The following is a 23,420-nucleotide window of genomic DNA, read 5'->3' on the forward strand; positions in this document are numbered from 1 at the left end:
GAAAGTCACAGCATGATTTTGTTCAAAATAAGTCAGTGATGGTGTGGCAGAATGTTCCCATTCTCTCTTAGTCTGAGTGACTGAATCTGTCTTACAGCCTTGGTTTATAGTGAGCTACTTAAGGTAATCTTTTAGATTCACAAAACATGTTCATATGCTTTTCACCTGACATCCTCTGTAATTCTATGTAGAGTGCATGTAACATGTTTCTACCTGTTAAAAATGTAATTTTTAAGTTATAGTGGTTATTAAGGTGTGCTGAAAAATCTTGGAAGATATTCAGAAAAGCTTTTTGCAATTTGCAGTATTACATATTGTGATTGACAAGGACAAATGGTCCTGAAAACTCTTCAACATTTTTGAGTAGTTAATGAGAACATGTTAAGAAAACACAAAGGTGGAAAAATAATCAAACTTGCCTTATTTTTCTTTTATGTCTTTTAGAAAAGTAGAACAAGCTCACCAACAACTTTATTAAAACTAGCTACACCAAATTTCTCTTTGAAGCGATCATTAAGATTATCACCTACCCTGTCATCAAGTCAGAGCCCCCAGAGGGATGACATTTCTAGCAATAGAAAGTGGTAAGTACAAAAGACCCTTGTACATCTTTCTGCACACCAATATACCTTAAATATTTACGAAAGGCTTTTAGATCCTACTGTTTTCATTAATACTCTTTAGTATAATAATCTGCTTATTGAAGGTACAAATTGCATGCATGGAGAATTCCTCCCTGCCTGCTTAATTTCTCATTTGTTTGTGCCACAACATAGAAGGGTTTATTTCTCCAAATACAAGTGTTTTATGCTTCCCCATACAATTGTTGATATTCTCTACATTCATTTATATTCTTTTAACCTGTGTCAAGCACTTGCCCTCAAAGATATGCTGTCAGGGATTTCCACAGGGCCACAAGAAAAGGTATTCCTCTACATTTTTTACATTTATTATAAATTTGAACTCCATATACTTTTTCCTCTACTATTCACTATGTCATTCTACCTCTCTCATGCCCTTTCTTAGTTGTTTATTTTATAAGCAGTCCTAGTTTTTTCTTAAATAGGTATTGAAAATTTTGTTTGTTTGTGGATCCAGGCCAAAGTCAGCAAGCAGAGACATGATTCATTGCTTAGCTTTGGATGGCACTGCAGACTCCAAATACCAGGGTCACAGAAAGTACACCTACGCTGAGCTTCTCCCAGTAAGTAGTGCTTGAAAACTTTAGTTGTCTTGAATCATGGGTTCAAACACTTTATTCTGTAGTATTAAAGGGGAAGTAGTCAATGATGGGGAGAAATTGGTTTGATTATATGAATTTCAATACTGTATGCAGAGGTATAATTAGAACGTCAGCATTTTCTGTGTGGTATCTGTCACCTATTGGATAGGAAATCATGGCACACACAGAGGTTTATTTTCACTAGAAAGTGTTGATCTTCTCCATGGTGACCATATGTTCAGTAGGCTATTATGGAAAACTCACTGGATAAATATTTCAGTGGAATCGTTGCCTAGAAAAGTCTACCAGGCTTACAGTGAAAACTGAATCTGCCCTAGAAAGTAATTAAAATAGTAGAATTCATAAGAGGAAAATGTTTCACTTGTACAATTCCTCTCCATTGCTTGTATACTTCATTCATTTCTTTGTTGAATTATTGCCTGCTAAGCAGGGCCTCAATCCAGCAAACCTCAGGAGGGACAGGCTGCGCAGAGGAGCCTTTTCTCAATAACTGTTAAAATGCCGACAAATCGAACATGTGAGCCGTCAAGATTTGGCAATTTAAAATACATCTGAAACTTTTCAGTTTTGTGGAATGGTCTTGAAACAGCCTGCTGCTTCACAGTGGTATTGATACCCGTGGCCTCACAACTAAAAAAAACAAACCAACAAAAAATTATGAAATCTGGGCCTGTACATATGCATGGAGTTTGCTGATCACTTGAGCACATAATTGCGTTTTGTTTTTTTTTTTTACATAAAAATCATACTTTACTTGTTTATTACTGCAATCATTTTAATTCTTTGTTCATTTTGACAGAAGAAAATGCTAGTCTTTGCAATTAGGGGATATATGCAGTTAGAAACTTATATTCAGGAAATGCTCACACCATGAACTACTAGTTTTTATACACCTTCATCATGCAGAGGTTCCCTCTAGCTGAGGGACAAAAATACTATCAATTTACACTCACAGGCCTTGGCTGGAGCCTACAGACAGGACCGCACGATTTGCCACCACAAACATGATTGAAAGGGGAATGCAGGGGTTCATAGTTCAACTTCATATGAGGGATTGGGATCTTTCTGCTCTGCTTCAGAAGTCTGGCTTCCTCCTGCCCTTCTCCATCCCTGTTGCTGTTTGTAAAGAAGCTGGTTGTCTGCCACCACGCTCATCTGCTCCCATTTCTGCTATCAGAGATGGCAAGTCAGCCAAAGTTTCTCCCTTGTGGTCATCAGAAGCTGATTTGCTAGTTTGTACCCTCCTCTGGCTTCTCCGTGAGCATAGTCAAAATGGATGTATTCTTCTTCAAATGCTCCAGGAGCTAGCCACAGTAAAGGGCATGAATTTCCTCTTCCCTAAAATGCTCATGATTTTGATGCTGATGTCAGTGGTGTAACCCCAGGAGACCTATCTTTTGTTCCATGATAGTTAATTGTTTTGAGGCTTGGCCAAATAACCACCTGTTAACTTCTGTGCGTTCAAAAACAGTAGTCTGAGCTGAAACAACTTTTGACAGTGAAGTGATATGATTTAATGTCATTGGAACTCCCCAGATTCAGAGTCAAGAGTTAATGACAGAATTAAGGCCAGGTTTGTTTTCCTGTTTCAAGTATTGAAGAACCACCTAATGGATGCTATGGTCATTTTGCTACTCTGCATGCCTTCAGTCATCAGACTTATTCTATTGGCTGTGAATATTTAGTGGGAAAATGGTATGGAGAGCTACGATCAATTGCATATATAATAGAAAATGGAGTCTTCTTGGGATGAAGACACTAGTTGATCATACTGCACGGCCCTCCATTGCAATGTACTGACATTTACAAATAACGAAAGCCTGTTATTCCTTGCTGTATAACTATATTTTATTTGTCCAGGGGAAAAGCGCTGCTGGCAGTGTTGTCTTAGGGGGATCAAGAATGGAAAGCATGCTGCAGTCTCTTTATTTGGAGAACAGAGCAGGCTACTACTTCACACACTTCTGTGAGAAGTCAGGGAATAAGGTATGAGCATTTTCCTACCCTGTGATAATTTAGTCCACAATTGACTGAATGCCAAGTTACAGAGGGCAGCCAGACTGAAAAAAAAAAAAAAAAAAAAAAAAAGGAGAAAGAAAGATTGATGACTGGATGAATTATTACTTGTGAGACTCCAATCCCTCAACAACAATAAACTGTTCATGTGTATATTCAAACTAATGACAGGTCTTAACCAAGCTGTCAGATCCTAACTGTCTCAAACCTATTGGAAATCTGATTGTACCGTCAGGGGTAAAAAAAGACTAATCATCTTTAAAAACTTGCCTTTAGCTTGGCAGAAAAAATGAGGTCTTAACCCACAAAAACATTTTTTAAAAAGATGGAAAATCTGCTATGCTATTACTCATGATAATCTGCCTCCTTCTTGCTTGTTGCGTTAGTGATGTCCAAAATCTCCAATGTTTTAAAAACGTTCTTCTGCTTCCACGAAGCTTCTTGGATTTCTTAGAAACATAACACTATTTCTTCTCTGCAGTCAGCAGATCCATCATTCATTGCTGGGTGTAAACTGAAGATTGGTTGGAACAAGTTATGAATCTGAGTCAGTGTTTAGTGGCTTTGCAGGAAGATTGAGTCTTTAGGGGAGATTTGAATGCAATGAAGATGGACATCTATTTCATCACTGGCACAACCCAGTATCCAGCAGCAGTAGCTAGAAAGGCCTTTGGCTACCGGAAGGCAAAAGCTAAGATTTCCAAAGCTGAATACCTTCAGCTAAAAGTGTTAAATGTGTATAGATAGAAATCTAAATAAAAGTAACTTATTTTTTTTCACAAGAGATAGGCACCCACCTGCATGTCCTCTAGCCTTTGGAGGTGCCAGACTTCTTTGAAAATTATTTCCTTAAGGTTTTGTCTACAGCTGTGGAGCCTATTTCACTCATATGCCAAGTCAGGCAGGCTACAGTATGTGTGGCAATGTTCCCTGCCCTTATCTTTTTGGAACATTTTCTTTACTGTCCAGTGATGGGGGTTTCAGGGTATTTTTAAGATCCAAAGCCCATAAGCACATGATTAAAACAGAGAACTTGGTGAAGGATCTAGACTCCTTCTTCTGAAAGATCTTCTGATGTTTGTTTGAATTCATGAAATGAAGCCAAAACTCTGTGCCTCAGAAATGCATGTAATAAAAATGTAATTATAGTCACAGTAATGTATGTCAAGTACACAATATTTAATTTTTTTGGTTATTGCTGCAAAATGCTATTTCACCGTGGCACAGATTCTGCATGTCCATTATCAGCATTTCTCCTTTAGTGCTGGCTTTATGCCGCTGAAATGTGGTTACTCTTCAAATGTTAACTACAATGTTAACAATTTTAATGGCCAATTATGCATAAAGGATACAATAAAAGATACAGTATCACAGTAACGATGCCATTAAATATGTTGTCCGTCTGCCAGTATGCAACAGAAGATTAAATCCATCTTAAATTGAGCTTGATTTATGATGACCTCAAGGAACTAAATAATTACTTGCATTGGAAAGTCAACTTTTTATAAAGCTGTGATATTTGGGTAGCAATAACTTACAGTATTTTTCATCTCTAGTTGTGGAAGAACAGCGTGTACTTTTGGTTTGACCTACAGGCTTATCATCAGCTTTTCTACCAAGAAACCCTTCATCCTTTTAAAATATGCAAGCAAGCTCAAGTAAGTTGTAAATAATGTGTTTTCCCTTTACAAATGCATTTGTTCATTCCTTTCACAAATACATTTGTTTAGTGTAAAGACTGAAAAGAAGATAGAAAGTAGAAAAGTTTCCAAATCTTAACAACCCACACCAAAGTAAATCTGGTTTGTGGACAATAAAAGAAGCTATTTGGATTGTTCCCATGGAATTTCTTGATTTAAATGTTAAACATGCATAGTTTGATTTCTAGGCTCTGCTCTGTTCCTAGTTTTATCTATTACACTCAGTTTACCTAATCTCCCCTTTGCTACTCTGTGTCGTATTTGGAAACTGTCTGTTTAGTGTTAACATCAGAGGTAGCATTTTTTCTAAATCATCTAATTGTTCTGTACCTTTCCTTCCAACTCCCGTGTGGGTTAGAATTGCAGGTCTCACAGTCCAGACCTCAGATAATGACCTTACTCATGAAAATGGATCTTTCAGTTGTCAGTCCTGTTTTTCCTTTTCTGACTGTCAGAGCATCACGTTCTTTTCGCAGTTGTCATCCCCCCATTTGATCTTTAGACCCTCATTTACTGTCAAGCAGAACTGATATTTCCTATAAATGAGTATTCTTAATTGACCATGCACTTCAAGTCAGAGAATAAACCAAAAATGAACTGGTTCACCACATGGGTGCTGATAGCTGTCACCTACAGAAGATTAGTCCAGTACTGCCAGAGAAGGAGGCTGCAGCAGTGTGATATCATTAGAAGGACTCCGAGCAACTTTTAAAATCACTTTGTAAAACTTTGGTCTGTTTTTCCTCCGTAAACCTCGTGTAGGAGTATATCCTATCTGCATATTTCAACATATGCTGTAATAGAGCAAAGCTACTTCACATGTCGTTGGAACAAATATCTGTAGAGAGCCGTGGAGACTGATCTCTTTGTATGGCTTGTGTTACTGAGCATCTGGACTTCCTTGAATTTGTCTTCTTTTCCTACTTGGAGGTTTTACTGGGGCAAATGACAGAATTTTGCGTATTTGTCCAGAATTCTCACCTGAATCGATGTTATTTGTACAGAAACTCCAAGCAAAGGCCAAGGCATGGATTTCTTCCTCTCTCTTTTCACACACTGGCTAATTTGAACTGCTACCCTATTTAGTTTTTTTCGCCTCCAGCTCTACTTCTAGGCAATTGACTGCACCCCTAAGACTGACTGTCACCTGTATCTGCCCGGGCCTGTGTGTGGCTAGGGACCCTGCTCACAACGGGCATGCAAATCAATCGAATGAAGACTGTGTCTACATTTTGCTATATGTTTTGTTGCAGGCCAAATCTGAGGTTATGGTCCATGATGGTTTTCAATTAGGCTTCATTTCATACCAACTTACGCTCTTTCTGCAGTGGTTGCATGGCTGAAAATTAAGGCCCAGCTCTTTTTTCCTTTTCTTATCTTATTTCCAGTGCTGGCCTGGTGGTGACAGCAGAACATCATACAATCAGTGTTACCAGGCAATTGCAGAGAGCTACATACACATAGCCATTAAAGTAAATACATCAAAACGAAATATGTGAAACTGTTCCATTAGCATAACTAACAGCTGAAATGTAACATAACAAATCAACACATGTGCTGCAACATTTGGTATCATTCTCAAGCTTGCCTTTTAAGGCTGCACAAAAAGTATTCTTGTTTTCATTGGAACATGGTAGAGAGTCAAGCTGCATCCAATCTACGGGCTTTGCTTATGGAAAAGATGCCTTCCCAAATTCTGTGCTCACCTTTGGCACAATAAGATAGTATTCCAAATACTCCTAAGAGAATGTGGATCGGATTCACACAACACATCGTCATATTTATTTTACTATTTATTACAGAAAAAGACATCCAGAGTATTCTGTATGTGTTCTGCCTGCTTCCTGTTAGAACCAAGAGCAAACCTGCACTGCTGTGTATCTGCTACTCATAGTTTCATTTGTTAGGCATTTTAATCTCAGCTTTATGAGAGTAAGAAAATGCATTCCTAGGTGTACATTCATTCATCCAGGGAAAGAAACTACAGTGAGAATGAAATCTGATGGATAAGAAAAACTATGAGTAACGGTAATCATCCAGGAACATATATGGTTATTCTCTATAAATATATGCACAGGAGTATAAAATAAATCGGGAAAGAAAAGCAATAAAGAAACACATATTGTAGTTTTCGATAAAAACAAAATAGTTATTTAGAGTTAGAAAATGTAATACAGTTATGGGAAGTGTAATGTTTTAACACAAGAATCAATTTAGACAAAGGGAGTTATCATTACTGTGAACTTTTAGAGTCAGTCACAAGATTTATGTTAGTGGAAAGCGAGGACTGGGGGTTAAGGCAGTTTAGCCTTTCCATTTAAGACCAGCCAGTGCATTGTATTCTTCCATCATATGATTCTGTCAAGCAGCTGCACAAGCCCCTTGTTTACATACGAGCAATATCCACACTTTTAGTCAGCAATACAAAGCACTTGTACTTAAATCTTTTTTTGTGTTTCTTGCTTTACTCTAGTCATTCTGAGATGGTTACCAAAGCCTTCACCTCTGGGGATGAATTCACACTAAAACCCAAGGCCTGAACAATCCTGGATTTGGAAAGTCATAAATGAGACCAAAGTCTTAATATGAATTTCCTAAGCATTTTGTGTCTTCAGATTTGTGCCATTATAAGTAATTTCAAGATGCAAACTCTGACCAAATTTCCAGACAGGGATTTGGGTTCAATCCACTACTTATTCTAACACATTTGTAGGGAAATGTATAGATGGCAGGCAGGAAAATTCTTTGTGTTTTATGAAAGGAACAAAACAGTGAATAAATAAAGTATGATGTGCACTTGATGTCACATGTTAAGTTTTTTTGGTATGAATTTTATAACCTTTAAGTTCATTTAATGTAATTTTTTTCCTGTTGATACTTTAGGAGATTGGCCAATACAACAGTTTCACTATTCCACTGAGATTCAGAAAACCATAAGGCTTCCATGACATGGGAGTCAAAAAAGGCTATGAATATTCCTTTTTAAAGGATACAATGTATTTTCCCGCTATATCTTGCTAACTAACTTCATTGTCCAGTGGCTGTGAACCTTCATTATGGGAAGGAAGGGAACACTTTTCCTGTCTTTTGGCATGTCTAAAACTTCACAGTTGGTTTTTCTGCAGTCTTTGCATTCAAATAAGTGCAGACCTAGAGATGTTCCTGAACCCTCAGCAGTGGACATAGGGATGAAAGCTCTTTCTCATTTCTCCCCTGTCTGCAAGTATGTGCATTCATGTTGTGAGTCTGTGATGCTATCTTTTTACTTGGTGGGTCAAATCCCATAGCAATTGATTCTTACATGTATTTAAGCAAAAAGATGGCATCCTTTAGACACCGTAAATATGCATCCTTCAAAAGTGAAGAGGCTGTCCTGATTACAGCACTGAGGGTCTGGTCCTCTGAGTTTGGAGCTACCTTAACCACGTCTAAGTTTTGGCTTCACATGTATTACCAGGCCTATCTATTACTTCTGGAAAAAAAGTGTCTGTCTTTACTATGCCCCAGTTTTGCAGGTGAAATTATACAGGACTGGGCACAGACCTGCAGGTAGAGCAGCCTGCGAAGGCAGTCCCTAATATGGCAATATATTACAACAGTGTTTATGTGAGCAGATTGTCAATAGTTTTTGGCCAAAGCTTCCTTAGTCTGGGTAATTTCTGACTCTGTAGGCTGATACTTTTTGTCAACTTTAAAGAAGAATAGCAAATATATTCAACCCATTTAATACAAAATAATGGGTGAAATAATAGTTCTGCCTAAGGAAGTTGTGGGGTGTTTGGTTTGATTTTATTCTTAAAACTATGGTAAAAAATGACCAGTCATTTAAGGAACCAGGTTAAATGTGTTAAAATATTGGGGACTTATTTTGGACCCTTTTCACCAATTTACAGATCTCGTGTGTGTGATTTTATGCAGCATAACAGGTGGAGCAATGTATCCCTAATGACAAATAAAATGGTTAACTCTGTTTAAAAAGTTTGTTTTTACAGATACCACATCTTTATGTCATTGGACTGGTCCCTTCTAATTTGGCTATTTTATATGTTGAATGTTTTGGATGATACTAGAACACAATGTAACTGAAACTTTACTAGTGTTAGGCTTCTTCAAAATAACTTCCAACTTTTGAAATCACTATGAATCTAATTAATGCTGCCTGTGTTAAATTTAAATTTATTTGGGGATTTGCTGAGAAGGGCATAATATAGGATAAGCATGATCTTGTTTTTCAGCCAGACCTCTTCCTGTGGATGTCCTCATTCTTTGACCATACCCTTACACCTGGGTTCTTTATTGTACTGATAACCTGGGCCACAATAGCCACAAAAAATCTTTGTTTGTATGGATTAGATCTATGTAGAAAGGGGGTGGAATCCTGCATAGGCAGTAACTATAGTAATCATAACAAGTTCTAACTGGGGGGTGGATGTCAGCCATCATAGCCCTATATTCCTCAGTGACCTGATATCAGGGGAGTCTAAAGGGTCTATTTCAAATTGGTAAGGTCCAAAATAAGGGGGATGTAGTCTGATACTGTTGCTGTTTGAAAGAAAGAGGATAATAAATCACAATTTCATTTAAAACAAACAGAAACATAATTATTTAATGTACTCAAGCATTCTCCCACTGTACTTGAAATCTAAACACAACAGTGTTTTATTACTGCTTGAACATAGAGTAAATGTATTATTTTCTTCTCTTCTACTGCTTTGTACATCTGCTAGTTACAACTGGGTTTTAGCAACATAAGAAAAATGAGAATTATCAGAAACCTGCATTCTTCATTGTCAAAACTGTGTGATAATAAATAGTGAAGATGGGATCCTCAGTGCCATTCTAGAGGGAAATTCTGATTTATGCTACTAGTCTGATCCCCTGACCATATGTTTGAAAATTAGTTAGACTTTGACAATATGAAGAAGGGAAAACATTTATAAGTATATGAAATGTATTATGGCAGCATCTTTTCTCACTTGAGTTCCTAGCTGCAGTCAGAATCATGATATATGAGAAAGATATTCTGGAATGTCTTCTTCCAAGATATTCCTGGAAGAAAATGTTTTTCTCTGAGTTTTCAATGTTCTTTTTCATAGCAATTTATGAAGCATTTAAAAACAAGAATTCGACTTAAAAGGGCTATTTGGAAAAAAAATCCTTTGAAATAAATAAAAAAATTACCCTATGTTTCATGAATGAGCTGCTAGTGAGAAGGAAATATTCTCCAGGTTCAGCTTTCTTCTGTTTGTACATGTTGAATGGCAAACTCTGTGCTTCATAAAAAAGCATATTGTAATCCTTGCTTTAGTAAGGATTTAAACCTTAGTTGCATGGTGGTATCTCCTGTTAATGATCCTCTATCATGATGGAGTTTCCCAAATGTCAAAGAACTGTGCAAAAGAATCTCCACACAGAATGAAATCTTATAATTTTTCATTAATTTTAACCTTAAATTTACAAATTCCCTTCTATTCAGAAGTAAGACTCCTCCAGAAGTTGGCCCAGCACATGTTCTGCAAAACAACGTGACCTCATGAAGAGTGTAGTTGCTGTAATGATTGTGGTTCTCTGAATCTAACTAAGAATCAGCCAAACATCTCCAAGCAAAAATTATGTTAAGCATTATTTTGTGATTTAACCATTTTAAAAAGTAGGAGTAAAAATGGCAGGGAGGTCAGTTATGGCTATAACTGAATTTTGGACAACATAGTAATATGGGTAAAAACAAGGCAGGTGTAATTAGATATATGTTCACAATAATACAGCAAGGCAGTGGGGGACAAATATGCATTAGTTCTCTCCTTCAGTGGACTGTGACCATTGGGATGGATGATGGCTAAGAAACAGTTTTCTTCTGTTTTGTTGTAGTTCCTTTATGCAACTTACATTGCCCCATCTGCCAGTATGGACATCGGACTTCATCAGAATAAGAAAAACATGATTTATCAGAAAATTGACCCAGCTTTTGAGGATCTTTTTGACCCAGCAGAAGAATATATCCTCACTGTTCTGCTAGAACCATGGATGAAAATGGTGGAAGCAGACAAATACACTTATGGAAAGGTAACTAGTCTGGATGACACCATGAAAAATTCTTATGTCGGAGATGAAAATCACAAAAGTCTTCCTATGCAACCCTGTTACATTTATAGTCAGGAAGGGAGAAGTGTTACAGGATGTTTTGCTCACTCACTCCTTTCTATGCTCATGCGTGGAATAGTCTGAAGTTCCTTGGAGAGCAGACTTCCCATCCAAAAGGAAGGTGCAGACTTCATAGATCCCTTGGTCTGTGAATTAGGGAGGAGTGTATCTTGCAATGGCAAAATTTCTCTTAGCACTCAGGTAGTGTCATGTTTTTGCAATCTTGCCATTGATCAAAAGTAACTTTCTTATGATGGATTGCCCACAAGCCTTCAATGTTTTTAATGATAAGCACAAAATAAGCAGTGTTTCCTGAGTGTCTGTACAGTGATGCTAGGTCCATATTAATTTTATCGAGTACTTCTTGGTGTTTAGAATGAAAGTGCAGCTACTGCTTAGCGTAATAGCAAATGTGATATGGTGATCCAGCTGTATTTGCCCCAAACACTTTTTAGATAGCTGCCCTGCTGTGTAAGGGCTAGCTGTGCCCTGCAGGCTTACTGAAGTAGGTGCCTCAGTGGTGTACTCAGTTCTAATCCCAGAAAGCCTCTGAAGGCTTGAATTAAGCAGGCTCTTGCAGGTCAGAGGACGTGGCTGCAGTCCCAACTCTGCTTTTGACAAATAAGAACAAGAAATGGCGGAGGCAGTGGTGGATGCTGTGTCTGCTCTTTTTAAACTTACATACAAGTTACCGGCTGTAGGTTAAACCTCTAATTCCAAGTCTTTAACATCTCTCTCTTGGATATGGAAGGAGAAACTTACACTGGAGAGTCAGGAGTTGGAGAGCTGGAAGTTCTTGTTGCCATTTTTCTCCACTGTGACCTTAGATGAAGCATCTCCATTTTTATAGGCAATATCATCACTTACTGCTGATACTTCCTTCAGCATGTAATGATAACAGGCATACGTTCCCCCCTGCAAAATATTTTGAAATGTTTTTGTGGAAGTTTTGTAGTACGGTGTATTTTTGTTACTATATGGTGCATGCATGTATGAACAACTGGGAGAACAGATACCTAAAATCAAAGTTCAGAATGGTCTTCTAAGCCTATTAGCTGGTGGCCAGTATGAAACATTTAAGAATAGAGTATAAGAACATTAAAAAACCATACAGAAGTATTGCCAACTTCAGCACTTTGCAGCTGAGGAGGTTCATGAAGCAGAAGTCTTACCCACATTTTTGTGTTTGATAGTCTTTGATTATTTTTTCCCCAAGGGTTTATGTAAATGTGCCTTGAGTCATTTAATATATCTTCAGCCTCACTGTAGCAGTGAGTTCCATGGTTTAATCATGCAATAGGACCAAGAAATGCTTATCTTTGTTTGTTTGCAAACCCCTCCCAGATAATTTCACTTGGTGCCCTAGTTTTGTATGTCATGAGGAACAGTGAACAATTGTTATCTTGTCATATTTCTGTTGTATCCCACTTCAATTACATCTCTTTGAAACTCAAGAATCCTAGGCTATCTTACCTCTCCTCTTACAGAAGGCGTTCCATACCTTTGTTACACTTATCATCCCCATCTGTATTTGTTATTTTATATTCTTTCGATGAGTTGCAAGCAGTACTCAAGATCTGGATGCACTAAGGATTATCCAGTGGCAGAATCGTGTTTTCTGTTTTGCTCTTTGTTCCTTTCCTAATTGTTCCTGTGATTCTAATTGCCTTTTGACTCCTGGTGAACTTTGAGTGGATGTGCAAAATGTAAGCTAATAGCCATCTGCAATGATTCCAAGATCTCCTTACTAAGTAATAACAGCTAATGGAAAGCCCTAATTTGGAGCTCACTGGAATGACTTAATGTTTATTGTCATTGAATTCAGCTGCCCTTTTATCATGCAGATGCTAAAGTGTCCTGAAATCCTGCAGCTCTTCACAGTCAGTTTCATTTTTTGCTCTGTGGAATCATTTTGCAGACTTTGTTTTCTTCTCACTCACCTCCTTTTCCAGATAATTTCTGAATGTTTAAAAAAACAACCTCAGTGCAGATCCCTGTGAGACTGCAATAGGAACCCCACCTCATAATGAAAGTTACTTATTTCTTTATTTTCTGCCTTCTAATTAATTCACAAGGGGACCTTCCCTCTCATCCTGTGATAATTTAATTTCCATAGAAACTTTAAAAGTTTGAACATTGAAAAAAACTTAGTAAAATGAAATATACGAATACAAACACGTCTGCAAAATATTCTTTTCAGTTTTTAGCATCTTTTCAAAGCTTTTGGATAAATATTTTTTTAAGCTATTTCAGCTATAATTCTTTATGACCTGCAGAACACCATGTAATTGATCAATATTTTCATTAATACAAAATTTTATTTACTTTCTACCAGACTAGTTTCAGTCTTTTGTAAATGTGTATTTTCCATGTGTATTATGAATACTAGTTGCTTAGTATCTATTGCCAGTCCTCACTGAGTCAAGTCATCATCTCAGCCGAGTATTTTTATACATCATTTTTAACTAAAAAGGACTCTGCTTTTGAGCACTCTCTGAGTACAGTGTTTTCACTGCTTCTAGCGATGGGAGAGTTCCTCCAAAGTAAGAACGGAAAATATAAATTTTTGCTTTAAGTTAAGTTAAGGTGTGTGTCAGTTTACACCCCTTCAGTTAACTGAGGAATAATCTACTGCCCTTTCAGTTTAGATGATGCTTTGCTTTGCGGGTGTAGTTACATGCAGACTTCTCAGTGCCCTAAGAATACAACATCTTAATCAGAGCATGAAAAACCAGAACCAAATCCTTTTGAGTACACAATACAGGCATTTGTGAAGAGTTATAATACACAGACATAAACCGACCTGTTCTAGGAGGCACTAGAGTCTCTTTGTACTAGGCGCAGGCTGATGCTTAGGCACACTCCTTCCCAGCACAAAGACAAGGTCTGCTTTATATTTTGTTCTGTCCCTGGCTCTACTCTTCCCTTTGTTCTACCAATCAGCAGGATATATTTGGGCCATAACGAAACAAGATATTTTATCAAGAATTAGGTGAGTCCAAAATTGTTTATTTGGGACATGGTCACTATGTATTACATTTTTAACTTTAAACGAAACATGAAAACAGGAGAGTTCCTTTTAATTGTTGACTCTCATCCTGCCTCTATCTGCTTTCTGCTTAAACTTTATGAAAAGTGTTCTGAAGTATTTTCCTATTTACTTCTAAACTACGTTTTCTTTTAAAGGAAAGAATACCCAAAAGCACTTTATAATAGTGGAATAGAGTTACACTGAGCCTGAAGGCATTCAGATAACACGGTGATTAGTGTGGTATTCACATTTAGACAAAAGCGTAATGAATATTAATCTAAAATCTCCCTTCTCTCTTGCACATAAACTCTTGTATAATAAGACCACAGCTTTCTAATCTTTGCAACGGGCATGCTAATCAGTATAACGCATTGGCTCAATTTCGCTAAATAACCTAAAACCTGCATTTGAATGGTTTAGTCAGCTGAGAGGGTTACCAAACTATTCCTTATGCAGTTGCCGATCGTTTGCACATAACATGGAGAACTGCTGTAGTTGTATATATAAGGCTTCTAACTTAGTTAAAAAATGCCAATACTTCATGAGTTCTAATCATGCACAATTTATTTTAAGTCATTACTTGGTAAAAACTTAAGGAAGGGGACAAGAATGAAAGCCTGAAAGCTTTCACCTTTGTTGTTAAGGTATTATAGCATTTTTCTTTCTTAAATTTCCATTCCTGGAAATCTGTGGCACTCTATCTTTTTGACATTTCCTACTGAGAGTCACAGTTTTAAGACCAGTTTTTTATGCTTCTCAGTGGCACTTTGACATACAGTTTGCTGGTATAGGCAATCAGGTAAGTCTGACACAATATACACAATATAATATATATACAATATAATTTATAATATATATAAAAAGTTATTTTCTTAAATATATACTTAGGTTATTTACTGATGTTCTGTAGAAATCTACATGTGATCCTACACAGATCTGAAAATTTTGTTCTACCAGAGCTCTTAATTGAATTGTTTGTCACAAGGATGTGACTTCTAGTGTCTTCTAAACATCAGTCTCATTACTGGCAAATGTATTCTTTTCTGTCCACTGTCACTGGCAAGGTGCCTGTCCCGTTCTCCATCTTTCTATAATGTGTACTGTAGGGATGACATAAGATATTATTTTTATTAGGTGGAGTTGGTGGAAGAAACTCGACAGCTGGACTCCGTGTACTTTAGAGAGCTCCAGGCTTTGCATCAAGAGAGTGGTTCCAAGAAGGATGAGGTAAGACAAGTACCTACTAACAATAACAAACTCTCTTTCTATCAGAGAGGGTTAACACTTTGAGTATCAGCAATGAAAGACTGACTACATGCCAGTTTGGAGAAGCATGTAGTCCGATTTCTGCCACTCATTTTGGGAAATGATTGACAGCCATTTTGTTAATTACAAATACAGGTCTTCTGTCAGTTTTATCAACATCAGGCCATTGTATGATTGGAATCAATAAGCCAGTTTCCACTGAAGTCTGTGGAATGTATTTTGGGCCCTTAATCTTGAGTAAATACCTCAATTTCAAGTAAATTAAAGGTATATATTGGTTTATTTGATTACGGAACCTGCACGCACTGGTATGTTTAAAGCAAACATAAAACTAAAGCTGATTAAGAGCTGGAGCCTTAACTCTATTTTCTCAGCAATCACAAAGCTGTTCTACAGAGACAGGAGTTATCTAATGCAAGGATTATTAGACTGAGCAAAATACAGAGATGAAAAAAGCAGTTATGCTAGTGAAATAATATCTCCCCTCAGAGTACTGTTGCTGATACTGGTCTGCCATCCTGCCCTGATGCTCTCAAAGAAGATCAGCACTTGCATCAAGTTCCCAAAGAATTGACATGTCCTAATCTATCTGACCTCATCCATGACAAAGAGAAGTTAGAACAGTTCTGGGCTTTTCTTAATGAGCATTCTGCTGGGTACGTTTCTTCATTATTAATATTTTAGCCATTTCTAAGTTCAGAAGAAATCTTTGTTGAGGATCTTGGCTATCTAAATGTTCACAGAATTTAGTCTTTTTAAAAAATGTGTTTGCATATTTATGACATACACATGTGCATTGATCACGCAACTGAATTGTCTTAACATTTTTGGGACAGAAGTTCTCCTGTCATAACATGTTTGTATTACAGTTCTGCTTTCAGTTTCTGCTTTGATTAGTGGCAAACCCCTGAGTAGAGCAATTAGCCTATAATGAGTAAAAATTTCTCTTTTTTAGTACAGACTCACTTTAGTACATTTTAAAAATTAAAGCTGGATGTTATAAAAATGTACAAATAGAAGACAGCCACATTATTCTCACAGCGTGAGAGCAACCACAGTTTTATGTTTGCACTGATCTGAACAGAATTAAGTACCAGCTCATAGCAGATACAGTTTTTGCAGCATTTTTGAAAAAGTGAGCCCATTTGTTTGAAATTAAGATCTAAACAAAAGTTCTAGCAGTAGTAAACGTGAGTTTGCCACTTTTTTTCCCCCAAGCCCCACACTAATCTCTATCCTGTTTTAGTAAAATGCAAATATACTTTTTAAGTAACAGCTAACAGTCCTTAAACTGTCAATTCCTTCCTTTAACCTGGGTTCCCATGAGCAGATGCTTTGCATATTGCATATTTCTTCTAGTCAAGCACTGCTATCATTTTAGATTGGATATTAGTCAGATTTTTCAAAAGTGTCCAGAGATGGACATCTAGCACAGGACTCCTCTGGCCAAGACTCAATGTCATCACTCCTGCTTACCATCATAGGCTCCCTTTGTAGTCAGAGAGAGAAATACACACTCTGGACACAATTCTTCTAATGCTGAAGGTAACATCTAAAACCAGTCTGGAAGGATCATTCCTATAGGTGGCTATTCCTGCTCACTGACTACAAAAGACTGGAGGTAAAGGGTTCAGATGGAGATTCTTATGCTGTGGGTGCCTCTGGTTAAATGACTTCTGAATTAGCTGTCTAGACCAGTGGTCTCCAAACTTTTTTGATTATGCACCCTATCAGTAAAAAATTTTTAAGCATGCACCCTCAATATATGTATATTTATTCTTTAATAAATTATATACAAGTGCTACTGAAGTTCTAATATTTTCTTCCTGCCCCCCAGTGAATTTTCTCACACACTCCCTGGGGTGTGCACATCCTGCTTTAGAGACTGCTGGTCTAGAGTTCTTCTCTAACTGGGGAAATGGTAGGAATTGCCAGAGAACAGGTCACTGGCTAGGATGGGGTCCTGGACAGGTACGCTGAATTGCCCCTGGGACTTTGAGCCTCTCTACTAATAACAGACAAGTCCCATCTTAAGTGGGAGAGACAGACAGAGAAGTGATTAATTTATGGAGAAATTTTCTTTTGTAAAAATTCATAGTATAGAAAAACATTTGAAAATGTCTCACAAAACAGTGTTTTAGAGCTGGGTCCAGACCTAGTAACTCTGAAGTCCAGCTGGCATGCTACATTAAAGATGCTTAATGATACTATAAGCTGAAGAGATCCTAGAGCTAATGCAGTCTTGAAAACTTCAGCAAAAAACAACAAATGTGTCATTTGTCTCTTCATCAAAATTTATGGTTCTGTTATTGCCCAATTATAAGTGATCCAAGTTTCAGGAAGAGCAGGCTGCTGAGTACCTGGGCACAAACTCTGGTAAGAAACTAATCAAAGTTCAATTAATTAATAGTTTGTTAAATATATAGGATATATTCACACAATTGCAGGACAATTTGTGTTACTTTGGGTTAGTGGGTTACCACTTGTTAGTGTTGCCAGACTAACAGATTATGCACATGCTCCTGATCTGTTGAAAGGAAGAATTAGAGTATGCTAGGATAAGCCACCACTGTAAACAGTTTAGCCTAACACACTTTAAAATTATATTTTGCCTTTTAAATAAGATGGACATATTTGATCAGTTTTCATAGGTAGATGCCAAGGAGTAAGTCCATAAACCACAGTAACTTGGATCACTTGCATTTGGGTGAACTTATGCACATTGTGATGAACTAGAACTTAGGTCTGTAAAGGTCTCAAAAGGCTTTTGAAAGGGGGACATCTGTTCTTAAATCAGTTGGATGCTTTTGAAAGTTTTACTCATAGGTTAATGCTTTGAAAAAGCCAGTTATTAACCAAATGGAAAAATGGAACAGATTTGTCTGAATTTAACGTTTCATGTTTCCTGCTGCAAATACAGTGAGTGTCCTCATTAAAATGCTCACAAAACTTCAGCTATTAAGATACTATTGGAAAACAGTCATACAAATTAAAATGGAATTGAAGGTATGTCTCTTATTCTGTCCTCTGGTTTAAAGAACAAAACCAATATATGTTCCATTAAAACAAACCTAAATCGACAGTATACACTCAAATGATTATGAACAATATACAGACCAAGAATTGCATGTGGAGATTATTTGTCACTTACTATGAATAATGAAATAAGTAGTAGAATCAGTATTTTATGAAAAGGCAGCCCACAAAAAGCCCTAGAAACAAAATTTACCATAAATTGGTTTTGTCTGCTTGACTGCAGACTGATTTAAACTCTAGCACTTAGGAAGGGGGTGATTTCTGGGGCTGACATTCCCAGCTGTCATCTCTGCTCCTTTCTCAGTCAATACGATGAGGAGGCAGAATAGGAGGTGTCAACTTGTCTCTCAGTGGCTCACAGCCTCGATACTGCTGCAAATTCTCATCTGTTTCATTTTTCATTCTCTCTGTGAGCTCTGCACTATGGCTCTGGTTCACAGTCCCTGCTGGATTTAGCAGCAGCACACTGAGGAGGTTACGCCTTTCAGGGTACCCCAGAAGGGATCCTAAAATGAGATCCCTAAGATGTGTGTTTGATCTGCCTGTTCAGCAAGTGCCACGGTGTCACCAGATGGTACTAGCAAAGAAAAAAATGACATAAAATTTCAGTCCAATCTGACCTGGTATTTAGGACTTGAACACTTTCGTGGCTTGTGGTTAAACTAATAACTCCCTAGAATGTTGATAAAATTAACTCAATATTGAAATAACATTCTGTTTAAATTTGTTTTAGCATGGATCTCATGTGCTGGCTAGATATTGAACAGTTCAGAAAGATGCTCCACAAGGATAAAGAAAAAAGGAAGGAAAAATCTAAGGACATTAAAAGCAAGTACTTAAACAAAAGATACTTCTTTGGACCCAACAGCCCAGCTACCAGAGAACAACAAGAACAGGTACCAGTTACAAAACTGTTCATAAAGAACAATCACACCGTGACTGAGATAAAAGTCCATAAACTGCTTTACTCCAACTTTTCCCCAAGCTATGTCCTCAAATCTTACCTATATTTTTGGCCAGAAATCTGTTTCTGTTCTGGTTGTGGGGATCCCCCCGCTTCCTTTTCAGGCTCTTCCTCCCCTGTCCTTACAGAACATCTCTCTTAAACCCGGATCTGAGGCCGCAGCCAGAGCATGCACAACACAGTTCAGAAAAAGTGTAAAAATGGCTTTCAGGCAGAGTGACTTGTTCCAGCTTTCTATTTTAGTATGTCAGTAAAGCCACAGACAGCGAGTCTGAGCTGTGGCACTCCAATATATCTTGATACTTAGGGAATTCACTCGGTCAAGCTGGGGTATTATTTGCCAGAGTCTGTATTCTATTATAGGTAGGGACAAATGTAATCTGTTCCCTTTTATGAAAATACATGTGAGCCTTGGGTAAGCATGCATTAAATGCTTTGCTTACAGTTAAGCTCATGCTTTGCTAAATCAAGGATATAGAGAGATAAAGGACTTTTGGTATACACAAAAGTTTATGTCATGTGTTATTGTATTTGGATTGCTTAGCTAATGCATCCAGGTGGAGGATGGGGACAAATACTTCATGATCGACTTTCATCGGTGGTTCTGCTAGAAATTCAGAAATGCGTCCAGAAGAGATTAGAAAAACAATGGCTGCCATTGTTCCTGGCAGATGAGCACCACGGGGTGGAGGGACGCGCAAAGGTAATTTTCTAACAACAGCAACACATCCAGGCATTGTTTTTTGTTTGGCTCATAATTTACCATTGGGATAAAATGGTTCAGAGGAAAAGCAGCCCACAACTCACACTCAGTTTACATTGAAAGAGTTGCTTTAGCATGTACAGGTTGAAGCATTTAGCTTGATAATTGTGAAGGCAGTCTCTCTGAAGGCTTGGTCTGGCTGAAAGTATTAATGTTAGATCCCAAATCTGAAGGAGCTGGTGTTAGCTCTGCTGCCAGCTAGGCTGCCAGGGGAGTAAATTAATCTTTGCTGTAGTGCTGCACTCTCCTCATGCCATTCTGCCCTAGCCATACACTTGCCCACAGAAGAAATGCTGCTTAGTGTAAGGAATTTGCCCAAGGGGATGAGAATACAAGCAAATGTGTGGGCTCCTCATGCTGTATTATCTCCCTCAATCTCTATCTCTCTCTCGCGCTGTCCATATTCCCTCATCTGGAGCTGCAGTGCCTACAGAAATTACTCCAGAACTTGTGAAATTCTGCTTAGTGGGGAGGTTAACCGCTACAAGCCTTGTTTCCAATTGGTTACTTCAGAAAGTTGCCAGAAAACTGGGAATGAGAGGCCTTTCACTCCTGCTGGCTCATTAGACTGGGGAATGGGCAGAGCTAACATCTGCCTTTTATGAGAGTGCCTCTGTGACTGGGATCTGTGTAGGGAGATCATCGCGCTGGTGACAGATGCAAAAAGACTTGGTTTTTTGCACTTCCACAAAAGCTCTGAAATGTGAGTGCCATAGCAGAAGGAAACTTGACAGTTCCACCAAGCAGACACAAAGGCAGACTGCATTGATTTATAAAGCTTGTTTTCAATGACCTTTTCAACATCAAAAAGGTTGTCAGAAGTGCACCTAAACTGGATCCTTTTCATTGATTCAAAGCACTAAGCAATCTAAAAACTGCAGATTCTGTAATTTTAATAATTATTACGTTAAAGCAAAATTTCCTAACCCTCTGCCCTTTTTTAGCTGAACTCTGCCTCCTTTACGAGCTGTGGCACAAAACCGTGCAATATGGCTAGAAGCTAGCTCATGCCTCTTCTTGCACCTGCTGCAATGTGCTGGCAGGGAAAGTAGCCCATGTTGTTTGGAAAATTCTGTATTCAACTCTAATAAACAGTTTACAGGAAATACATACTCCTAATGAGCTTTTAGTCTTTTTCTAACTCCATTTATGTCTGACTGCTCTTTTCTCTTTCTTACTGCAAATTCAGAGGATGAAAAGGTCCTTTGAAGAACATATTTTAGAAGAAATGAAACCAGATGACATTCTCCACTTGGCTTCATATTTCACAGTGACCAAACACTGTGGGCATGCTATGTAGTCCTTATTCAGAAAATCTGCCCTTGATTTGAGGTGTATTTTTTGCTACAGAGAAGCTGCAGGATCAAGTCTGTATTTCTGATACAGCTCTCCAAAGGAACTAAAAATATTTCATTAAAAAAAAGTTATACCCCAAAATCTGTTCCCAACACAAGTGGTCGCTCAGAACATTATGGGTAAGGTAAACCAGTGGAAGACCACAGCTTGACTGCCATTGCCTCTTGTCTTCTGTAACTCTCCAGTCTTAATGAACACATGCTCATTTATAGCTGAACAAGGGATGGCATTCAGTGTGGGTCCACAACAAGTTTCAGATATAAAGATCCAGATGAAGATATATCAACTATTGTACTGTTGTAGCCTCAATCATTAGATGGCTGTACATGAAACAAAAAGAGTTAAAATATTCAATTATAATCTTTTGTTCAACCACAGATAATGGACATAACCGAAGATCTTCCATGCCAAAAACAGAAGACAACTAGGATGTGGATGGCAAGTGAAGTTTACTGTGTCTCCTGTGTGTGCAGTTTCACTGTATTTGCTGTTTGGACCTTGCACATCCTTCACAACTTCCCTGCTGTCTATGTGAGGCCCCAATGTAAAGCTGTCAAAAGCAGGCATGATTGTATTGGCTACAGTGAACTGATTACTCACATTACTGGTGAATTTAGCTCCCTGCTGGATGTTCACGGTAAATTTCTCTCCCTTCCTGGCTGGAGAGGTTGCACTTGAAAAAAATATGTCTCTTGTCCTGGGCTTTGGAGAAGCACTCTTAACCCTCCTCAAACTGGTATTGTACCTTTAGTTCACATTTAGCTGTATTTTGCATGCAGTGGACTTATTGGGACAAGCTGTTCATTCCAGCATCTGGTAGTTTATTTATTATTGCAAGTGGATTACGTGCAGACACAAAAGGGAATGTGAAGTATGCAGTGGAGTGGGCAGGTTTAATCATATCTCACAGTATCTGTTTCATTTAGAATTGTATTTTAATCTTACAGCACTGAGATAATATCAATTTTAAACATCTTAAACCTTTGTAATAATACATTTCATCAGATGTTTGCCAGTTTTTTCCTCTTGAAGAGCAGTGAACTCTTTGTGATTGCCAACATACAAGTTGTGTACATTTGTTCAGTTGAACTTTTATTGTCTGTTGAAATCAAACTGGAGACCCGGTCACCAATTACCCATGCAAACCATTAGCTCGAAAGGGATCCAAAGTGCATGTGGGCTTTGTTAACTGAGTTTTCCCTTTGTCTGTTTGTCAGGAAGATGGTTATTTTCCATGTTCTGTTTCAAGGTTGTTGACCCATAAAATAAGCAGTGTTCATATATTAGTATAGGAGTGGGAGCAACGTTTTGTTCTTCCCTTCATGAATATGCCCCAGAAATATTTTTTCCCAAAAGTTGCCTGAATCCTGGTCACAGCAGATAGAACATGTTTGGAGAATTGGAGAAGGGCTGAGAAGATGCCACCTTACTGTCTAAGTAAGTTGAGTCATTTTTATTTTAACAAAAGGACCGTTTGGACAGCCACCACTCTCGCAAGGGTAGGCTCTCATCCCTGGCAGGCTCTGTGGCAGGACACTAAGTATAACCCCTATTTTTAAGAGAAGCTGCAGAAAGACTTTCAGCTTAGAATTAGGTTAGATTTCCAGGACTGTCTGCAGCAACTAAAAATGCTTCTGTCCCATACTGACCATTGAAAGGCACTGCATCCCTCCAGGACTTGAAGAGTTTTATACCACTGTTAAAAGATAGTTTTCATTCATCCATCTGATAACAAAGCGGGGTTGTTTGGCTTGCTGCTCAGTGACAGCACAAGAACTGTTTGTTCAGGAAGGCAGGCCAGCCTGAACTTCACTTCAAACAAACTGTCCCTGCATAAGCCATCTTTCTTTCTCCACCCTTTCCTGGCTGCCTACCCCTCTGTGCTTTGCAGCATGATGATTTCC

General features: G+C 38.0%; 1 protein-coding gene across 1 annotated transcript in view; it reads left to right on the plus strand.

Moving 5' to 3' along the window:
- Positions 1-23,420, plus strand: part of RGS22 (regulator of G protein signaling 22) — a 66,303-nt gene that overhangs the window by 26,832 nt on the left and 16,051 nt on the right. The window contains 10 exon segments of the mRNA XM_064441770.1: positions 445-584; positions 1,099-1,204; positions 3,104-3,229; positions 4,816-4,917; positions 10,828-11,022; positions 15,266-15,358; positions 15,887-16,053; positions 19,167-19,329; positions 19,942-20,100; positions 21,895-21,954. Of these exon segments, the coding sequence (XP_064297840.1) occupies positions 445-584; positions 1,099-1,204; positions 3,104-3,229; positions 4,816-4,917; positions 10,828-11,022; positions 15,266-15,358; positions 15,887-16,053; positions 19,167-19,329; positions 19,942-20,100; positions 21,895-21,954 (1,311 nt within the window).

Source organism: Phalacrocorax carbo, chromosome 2, assembly GCF_963921805.1.
Source record: "Phalacrocorax carbo chromosome 2, bPhaCar2.1, whole genome shotgun sequence".
In the NCBI taxonomy this organism is placed as follows: domain Eukaryota; kingdom Metazoa; phylum Chordata; class Aves; order Suliformes; family Phalacrocoracidae; genus Phalacrocorax; species Phalacrocorax carbo.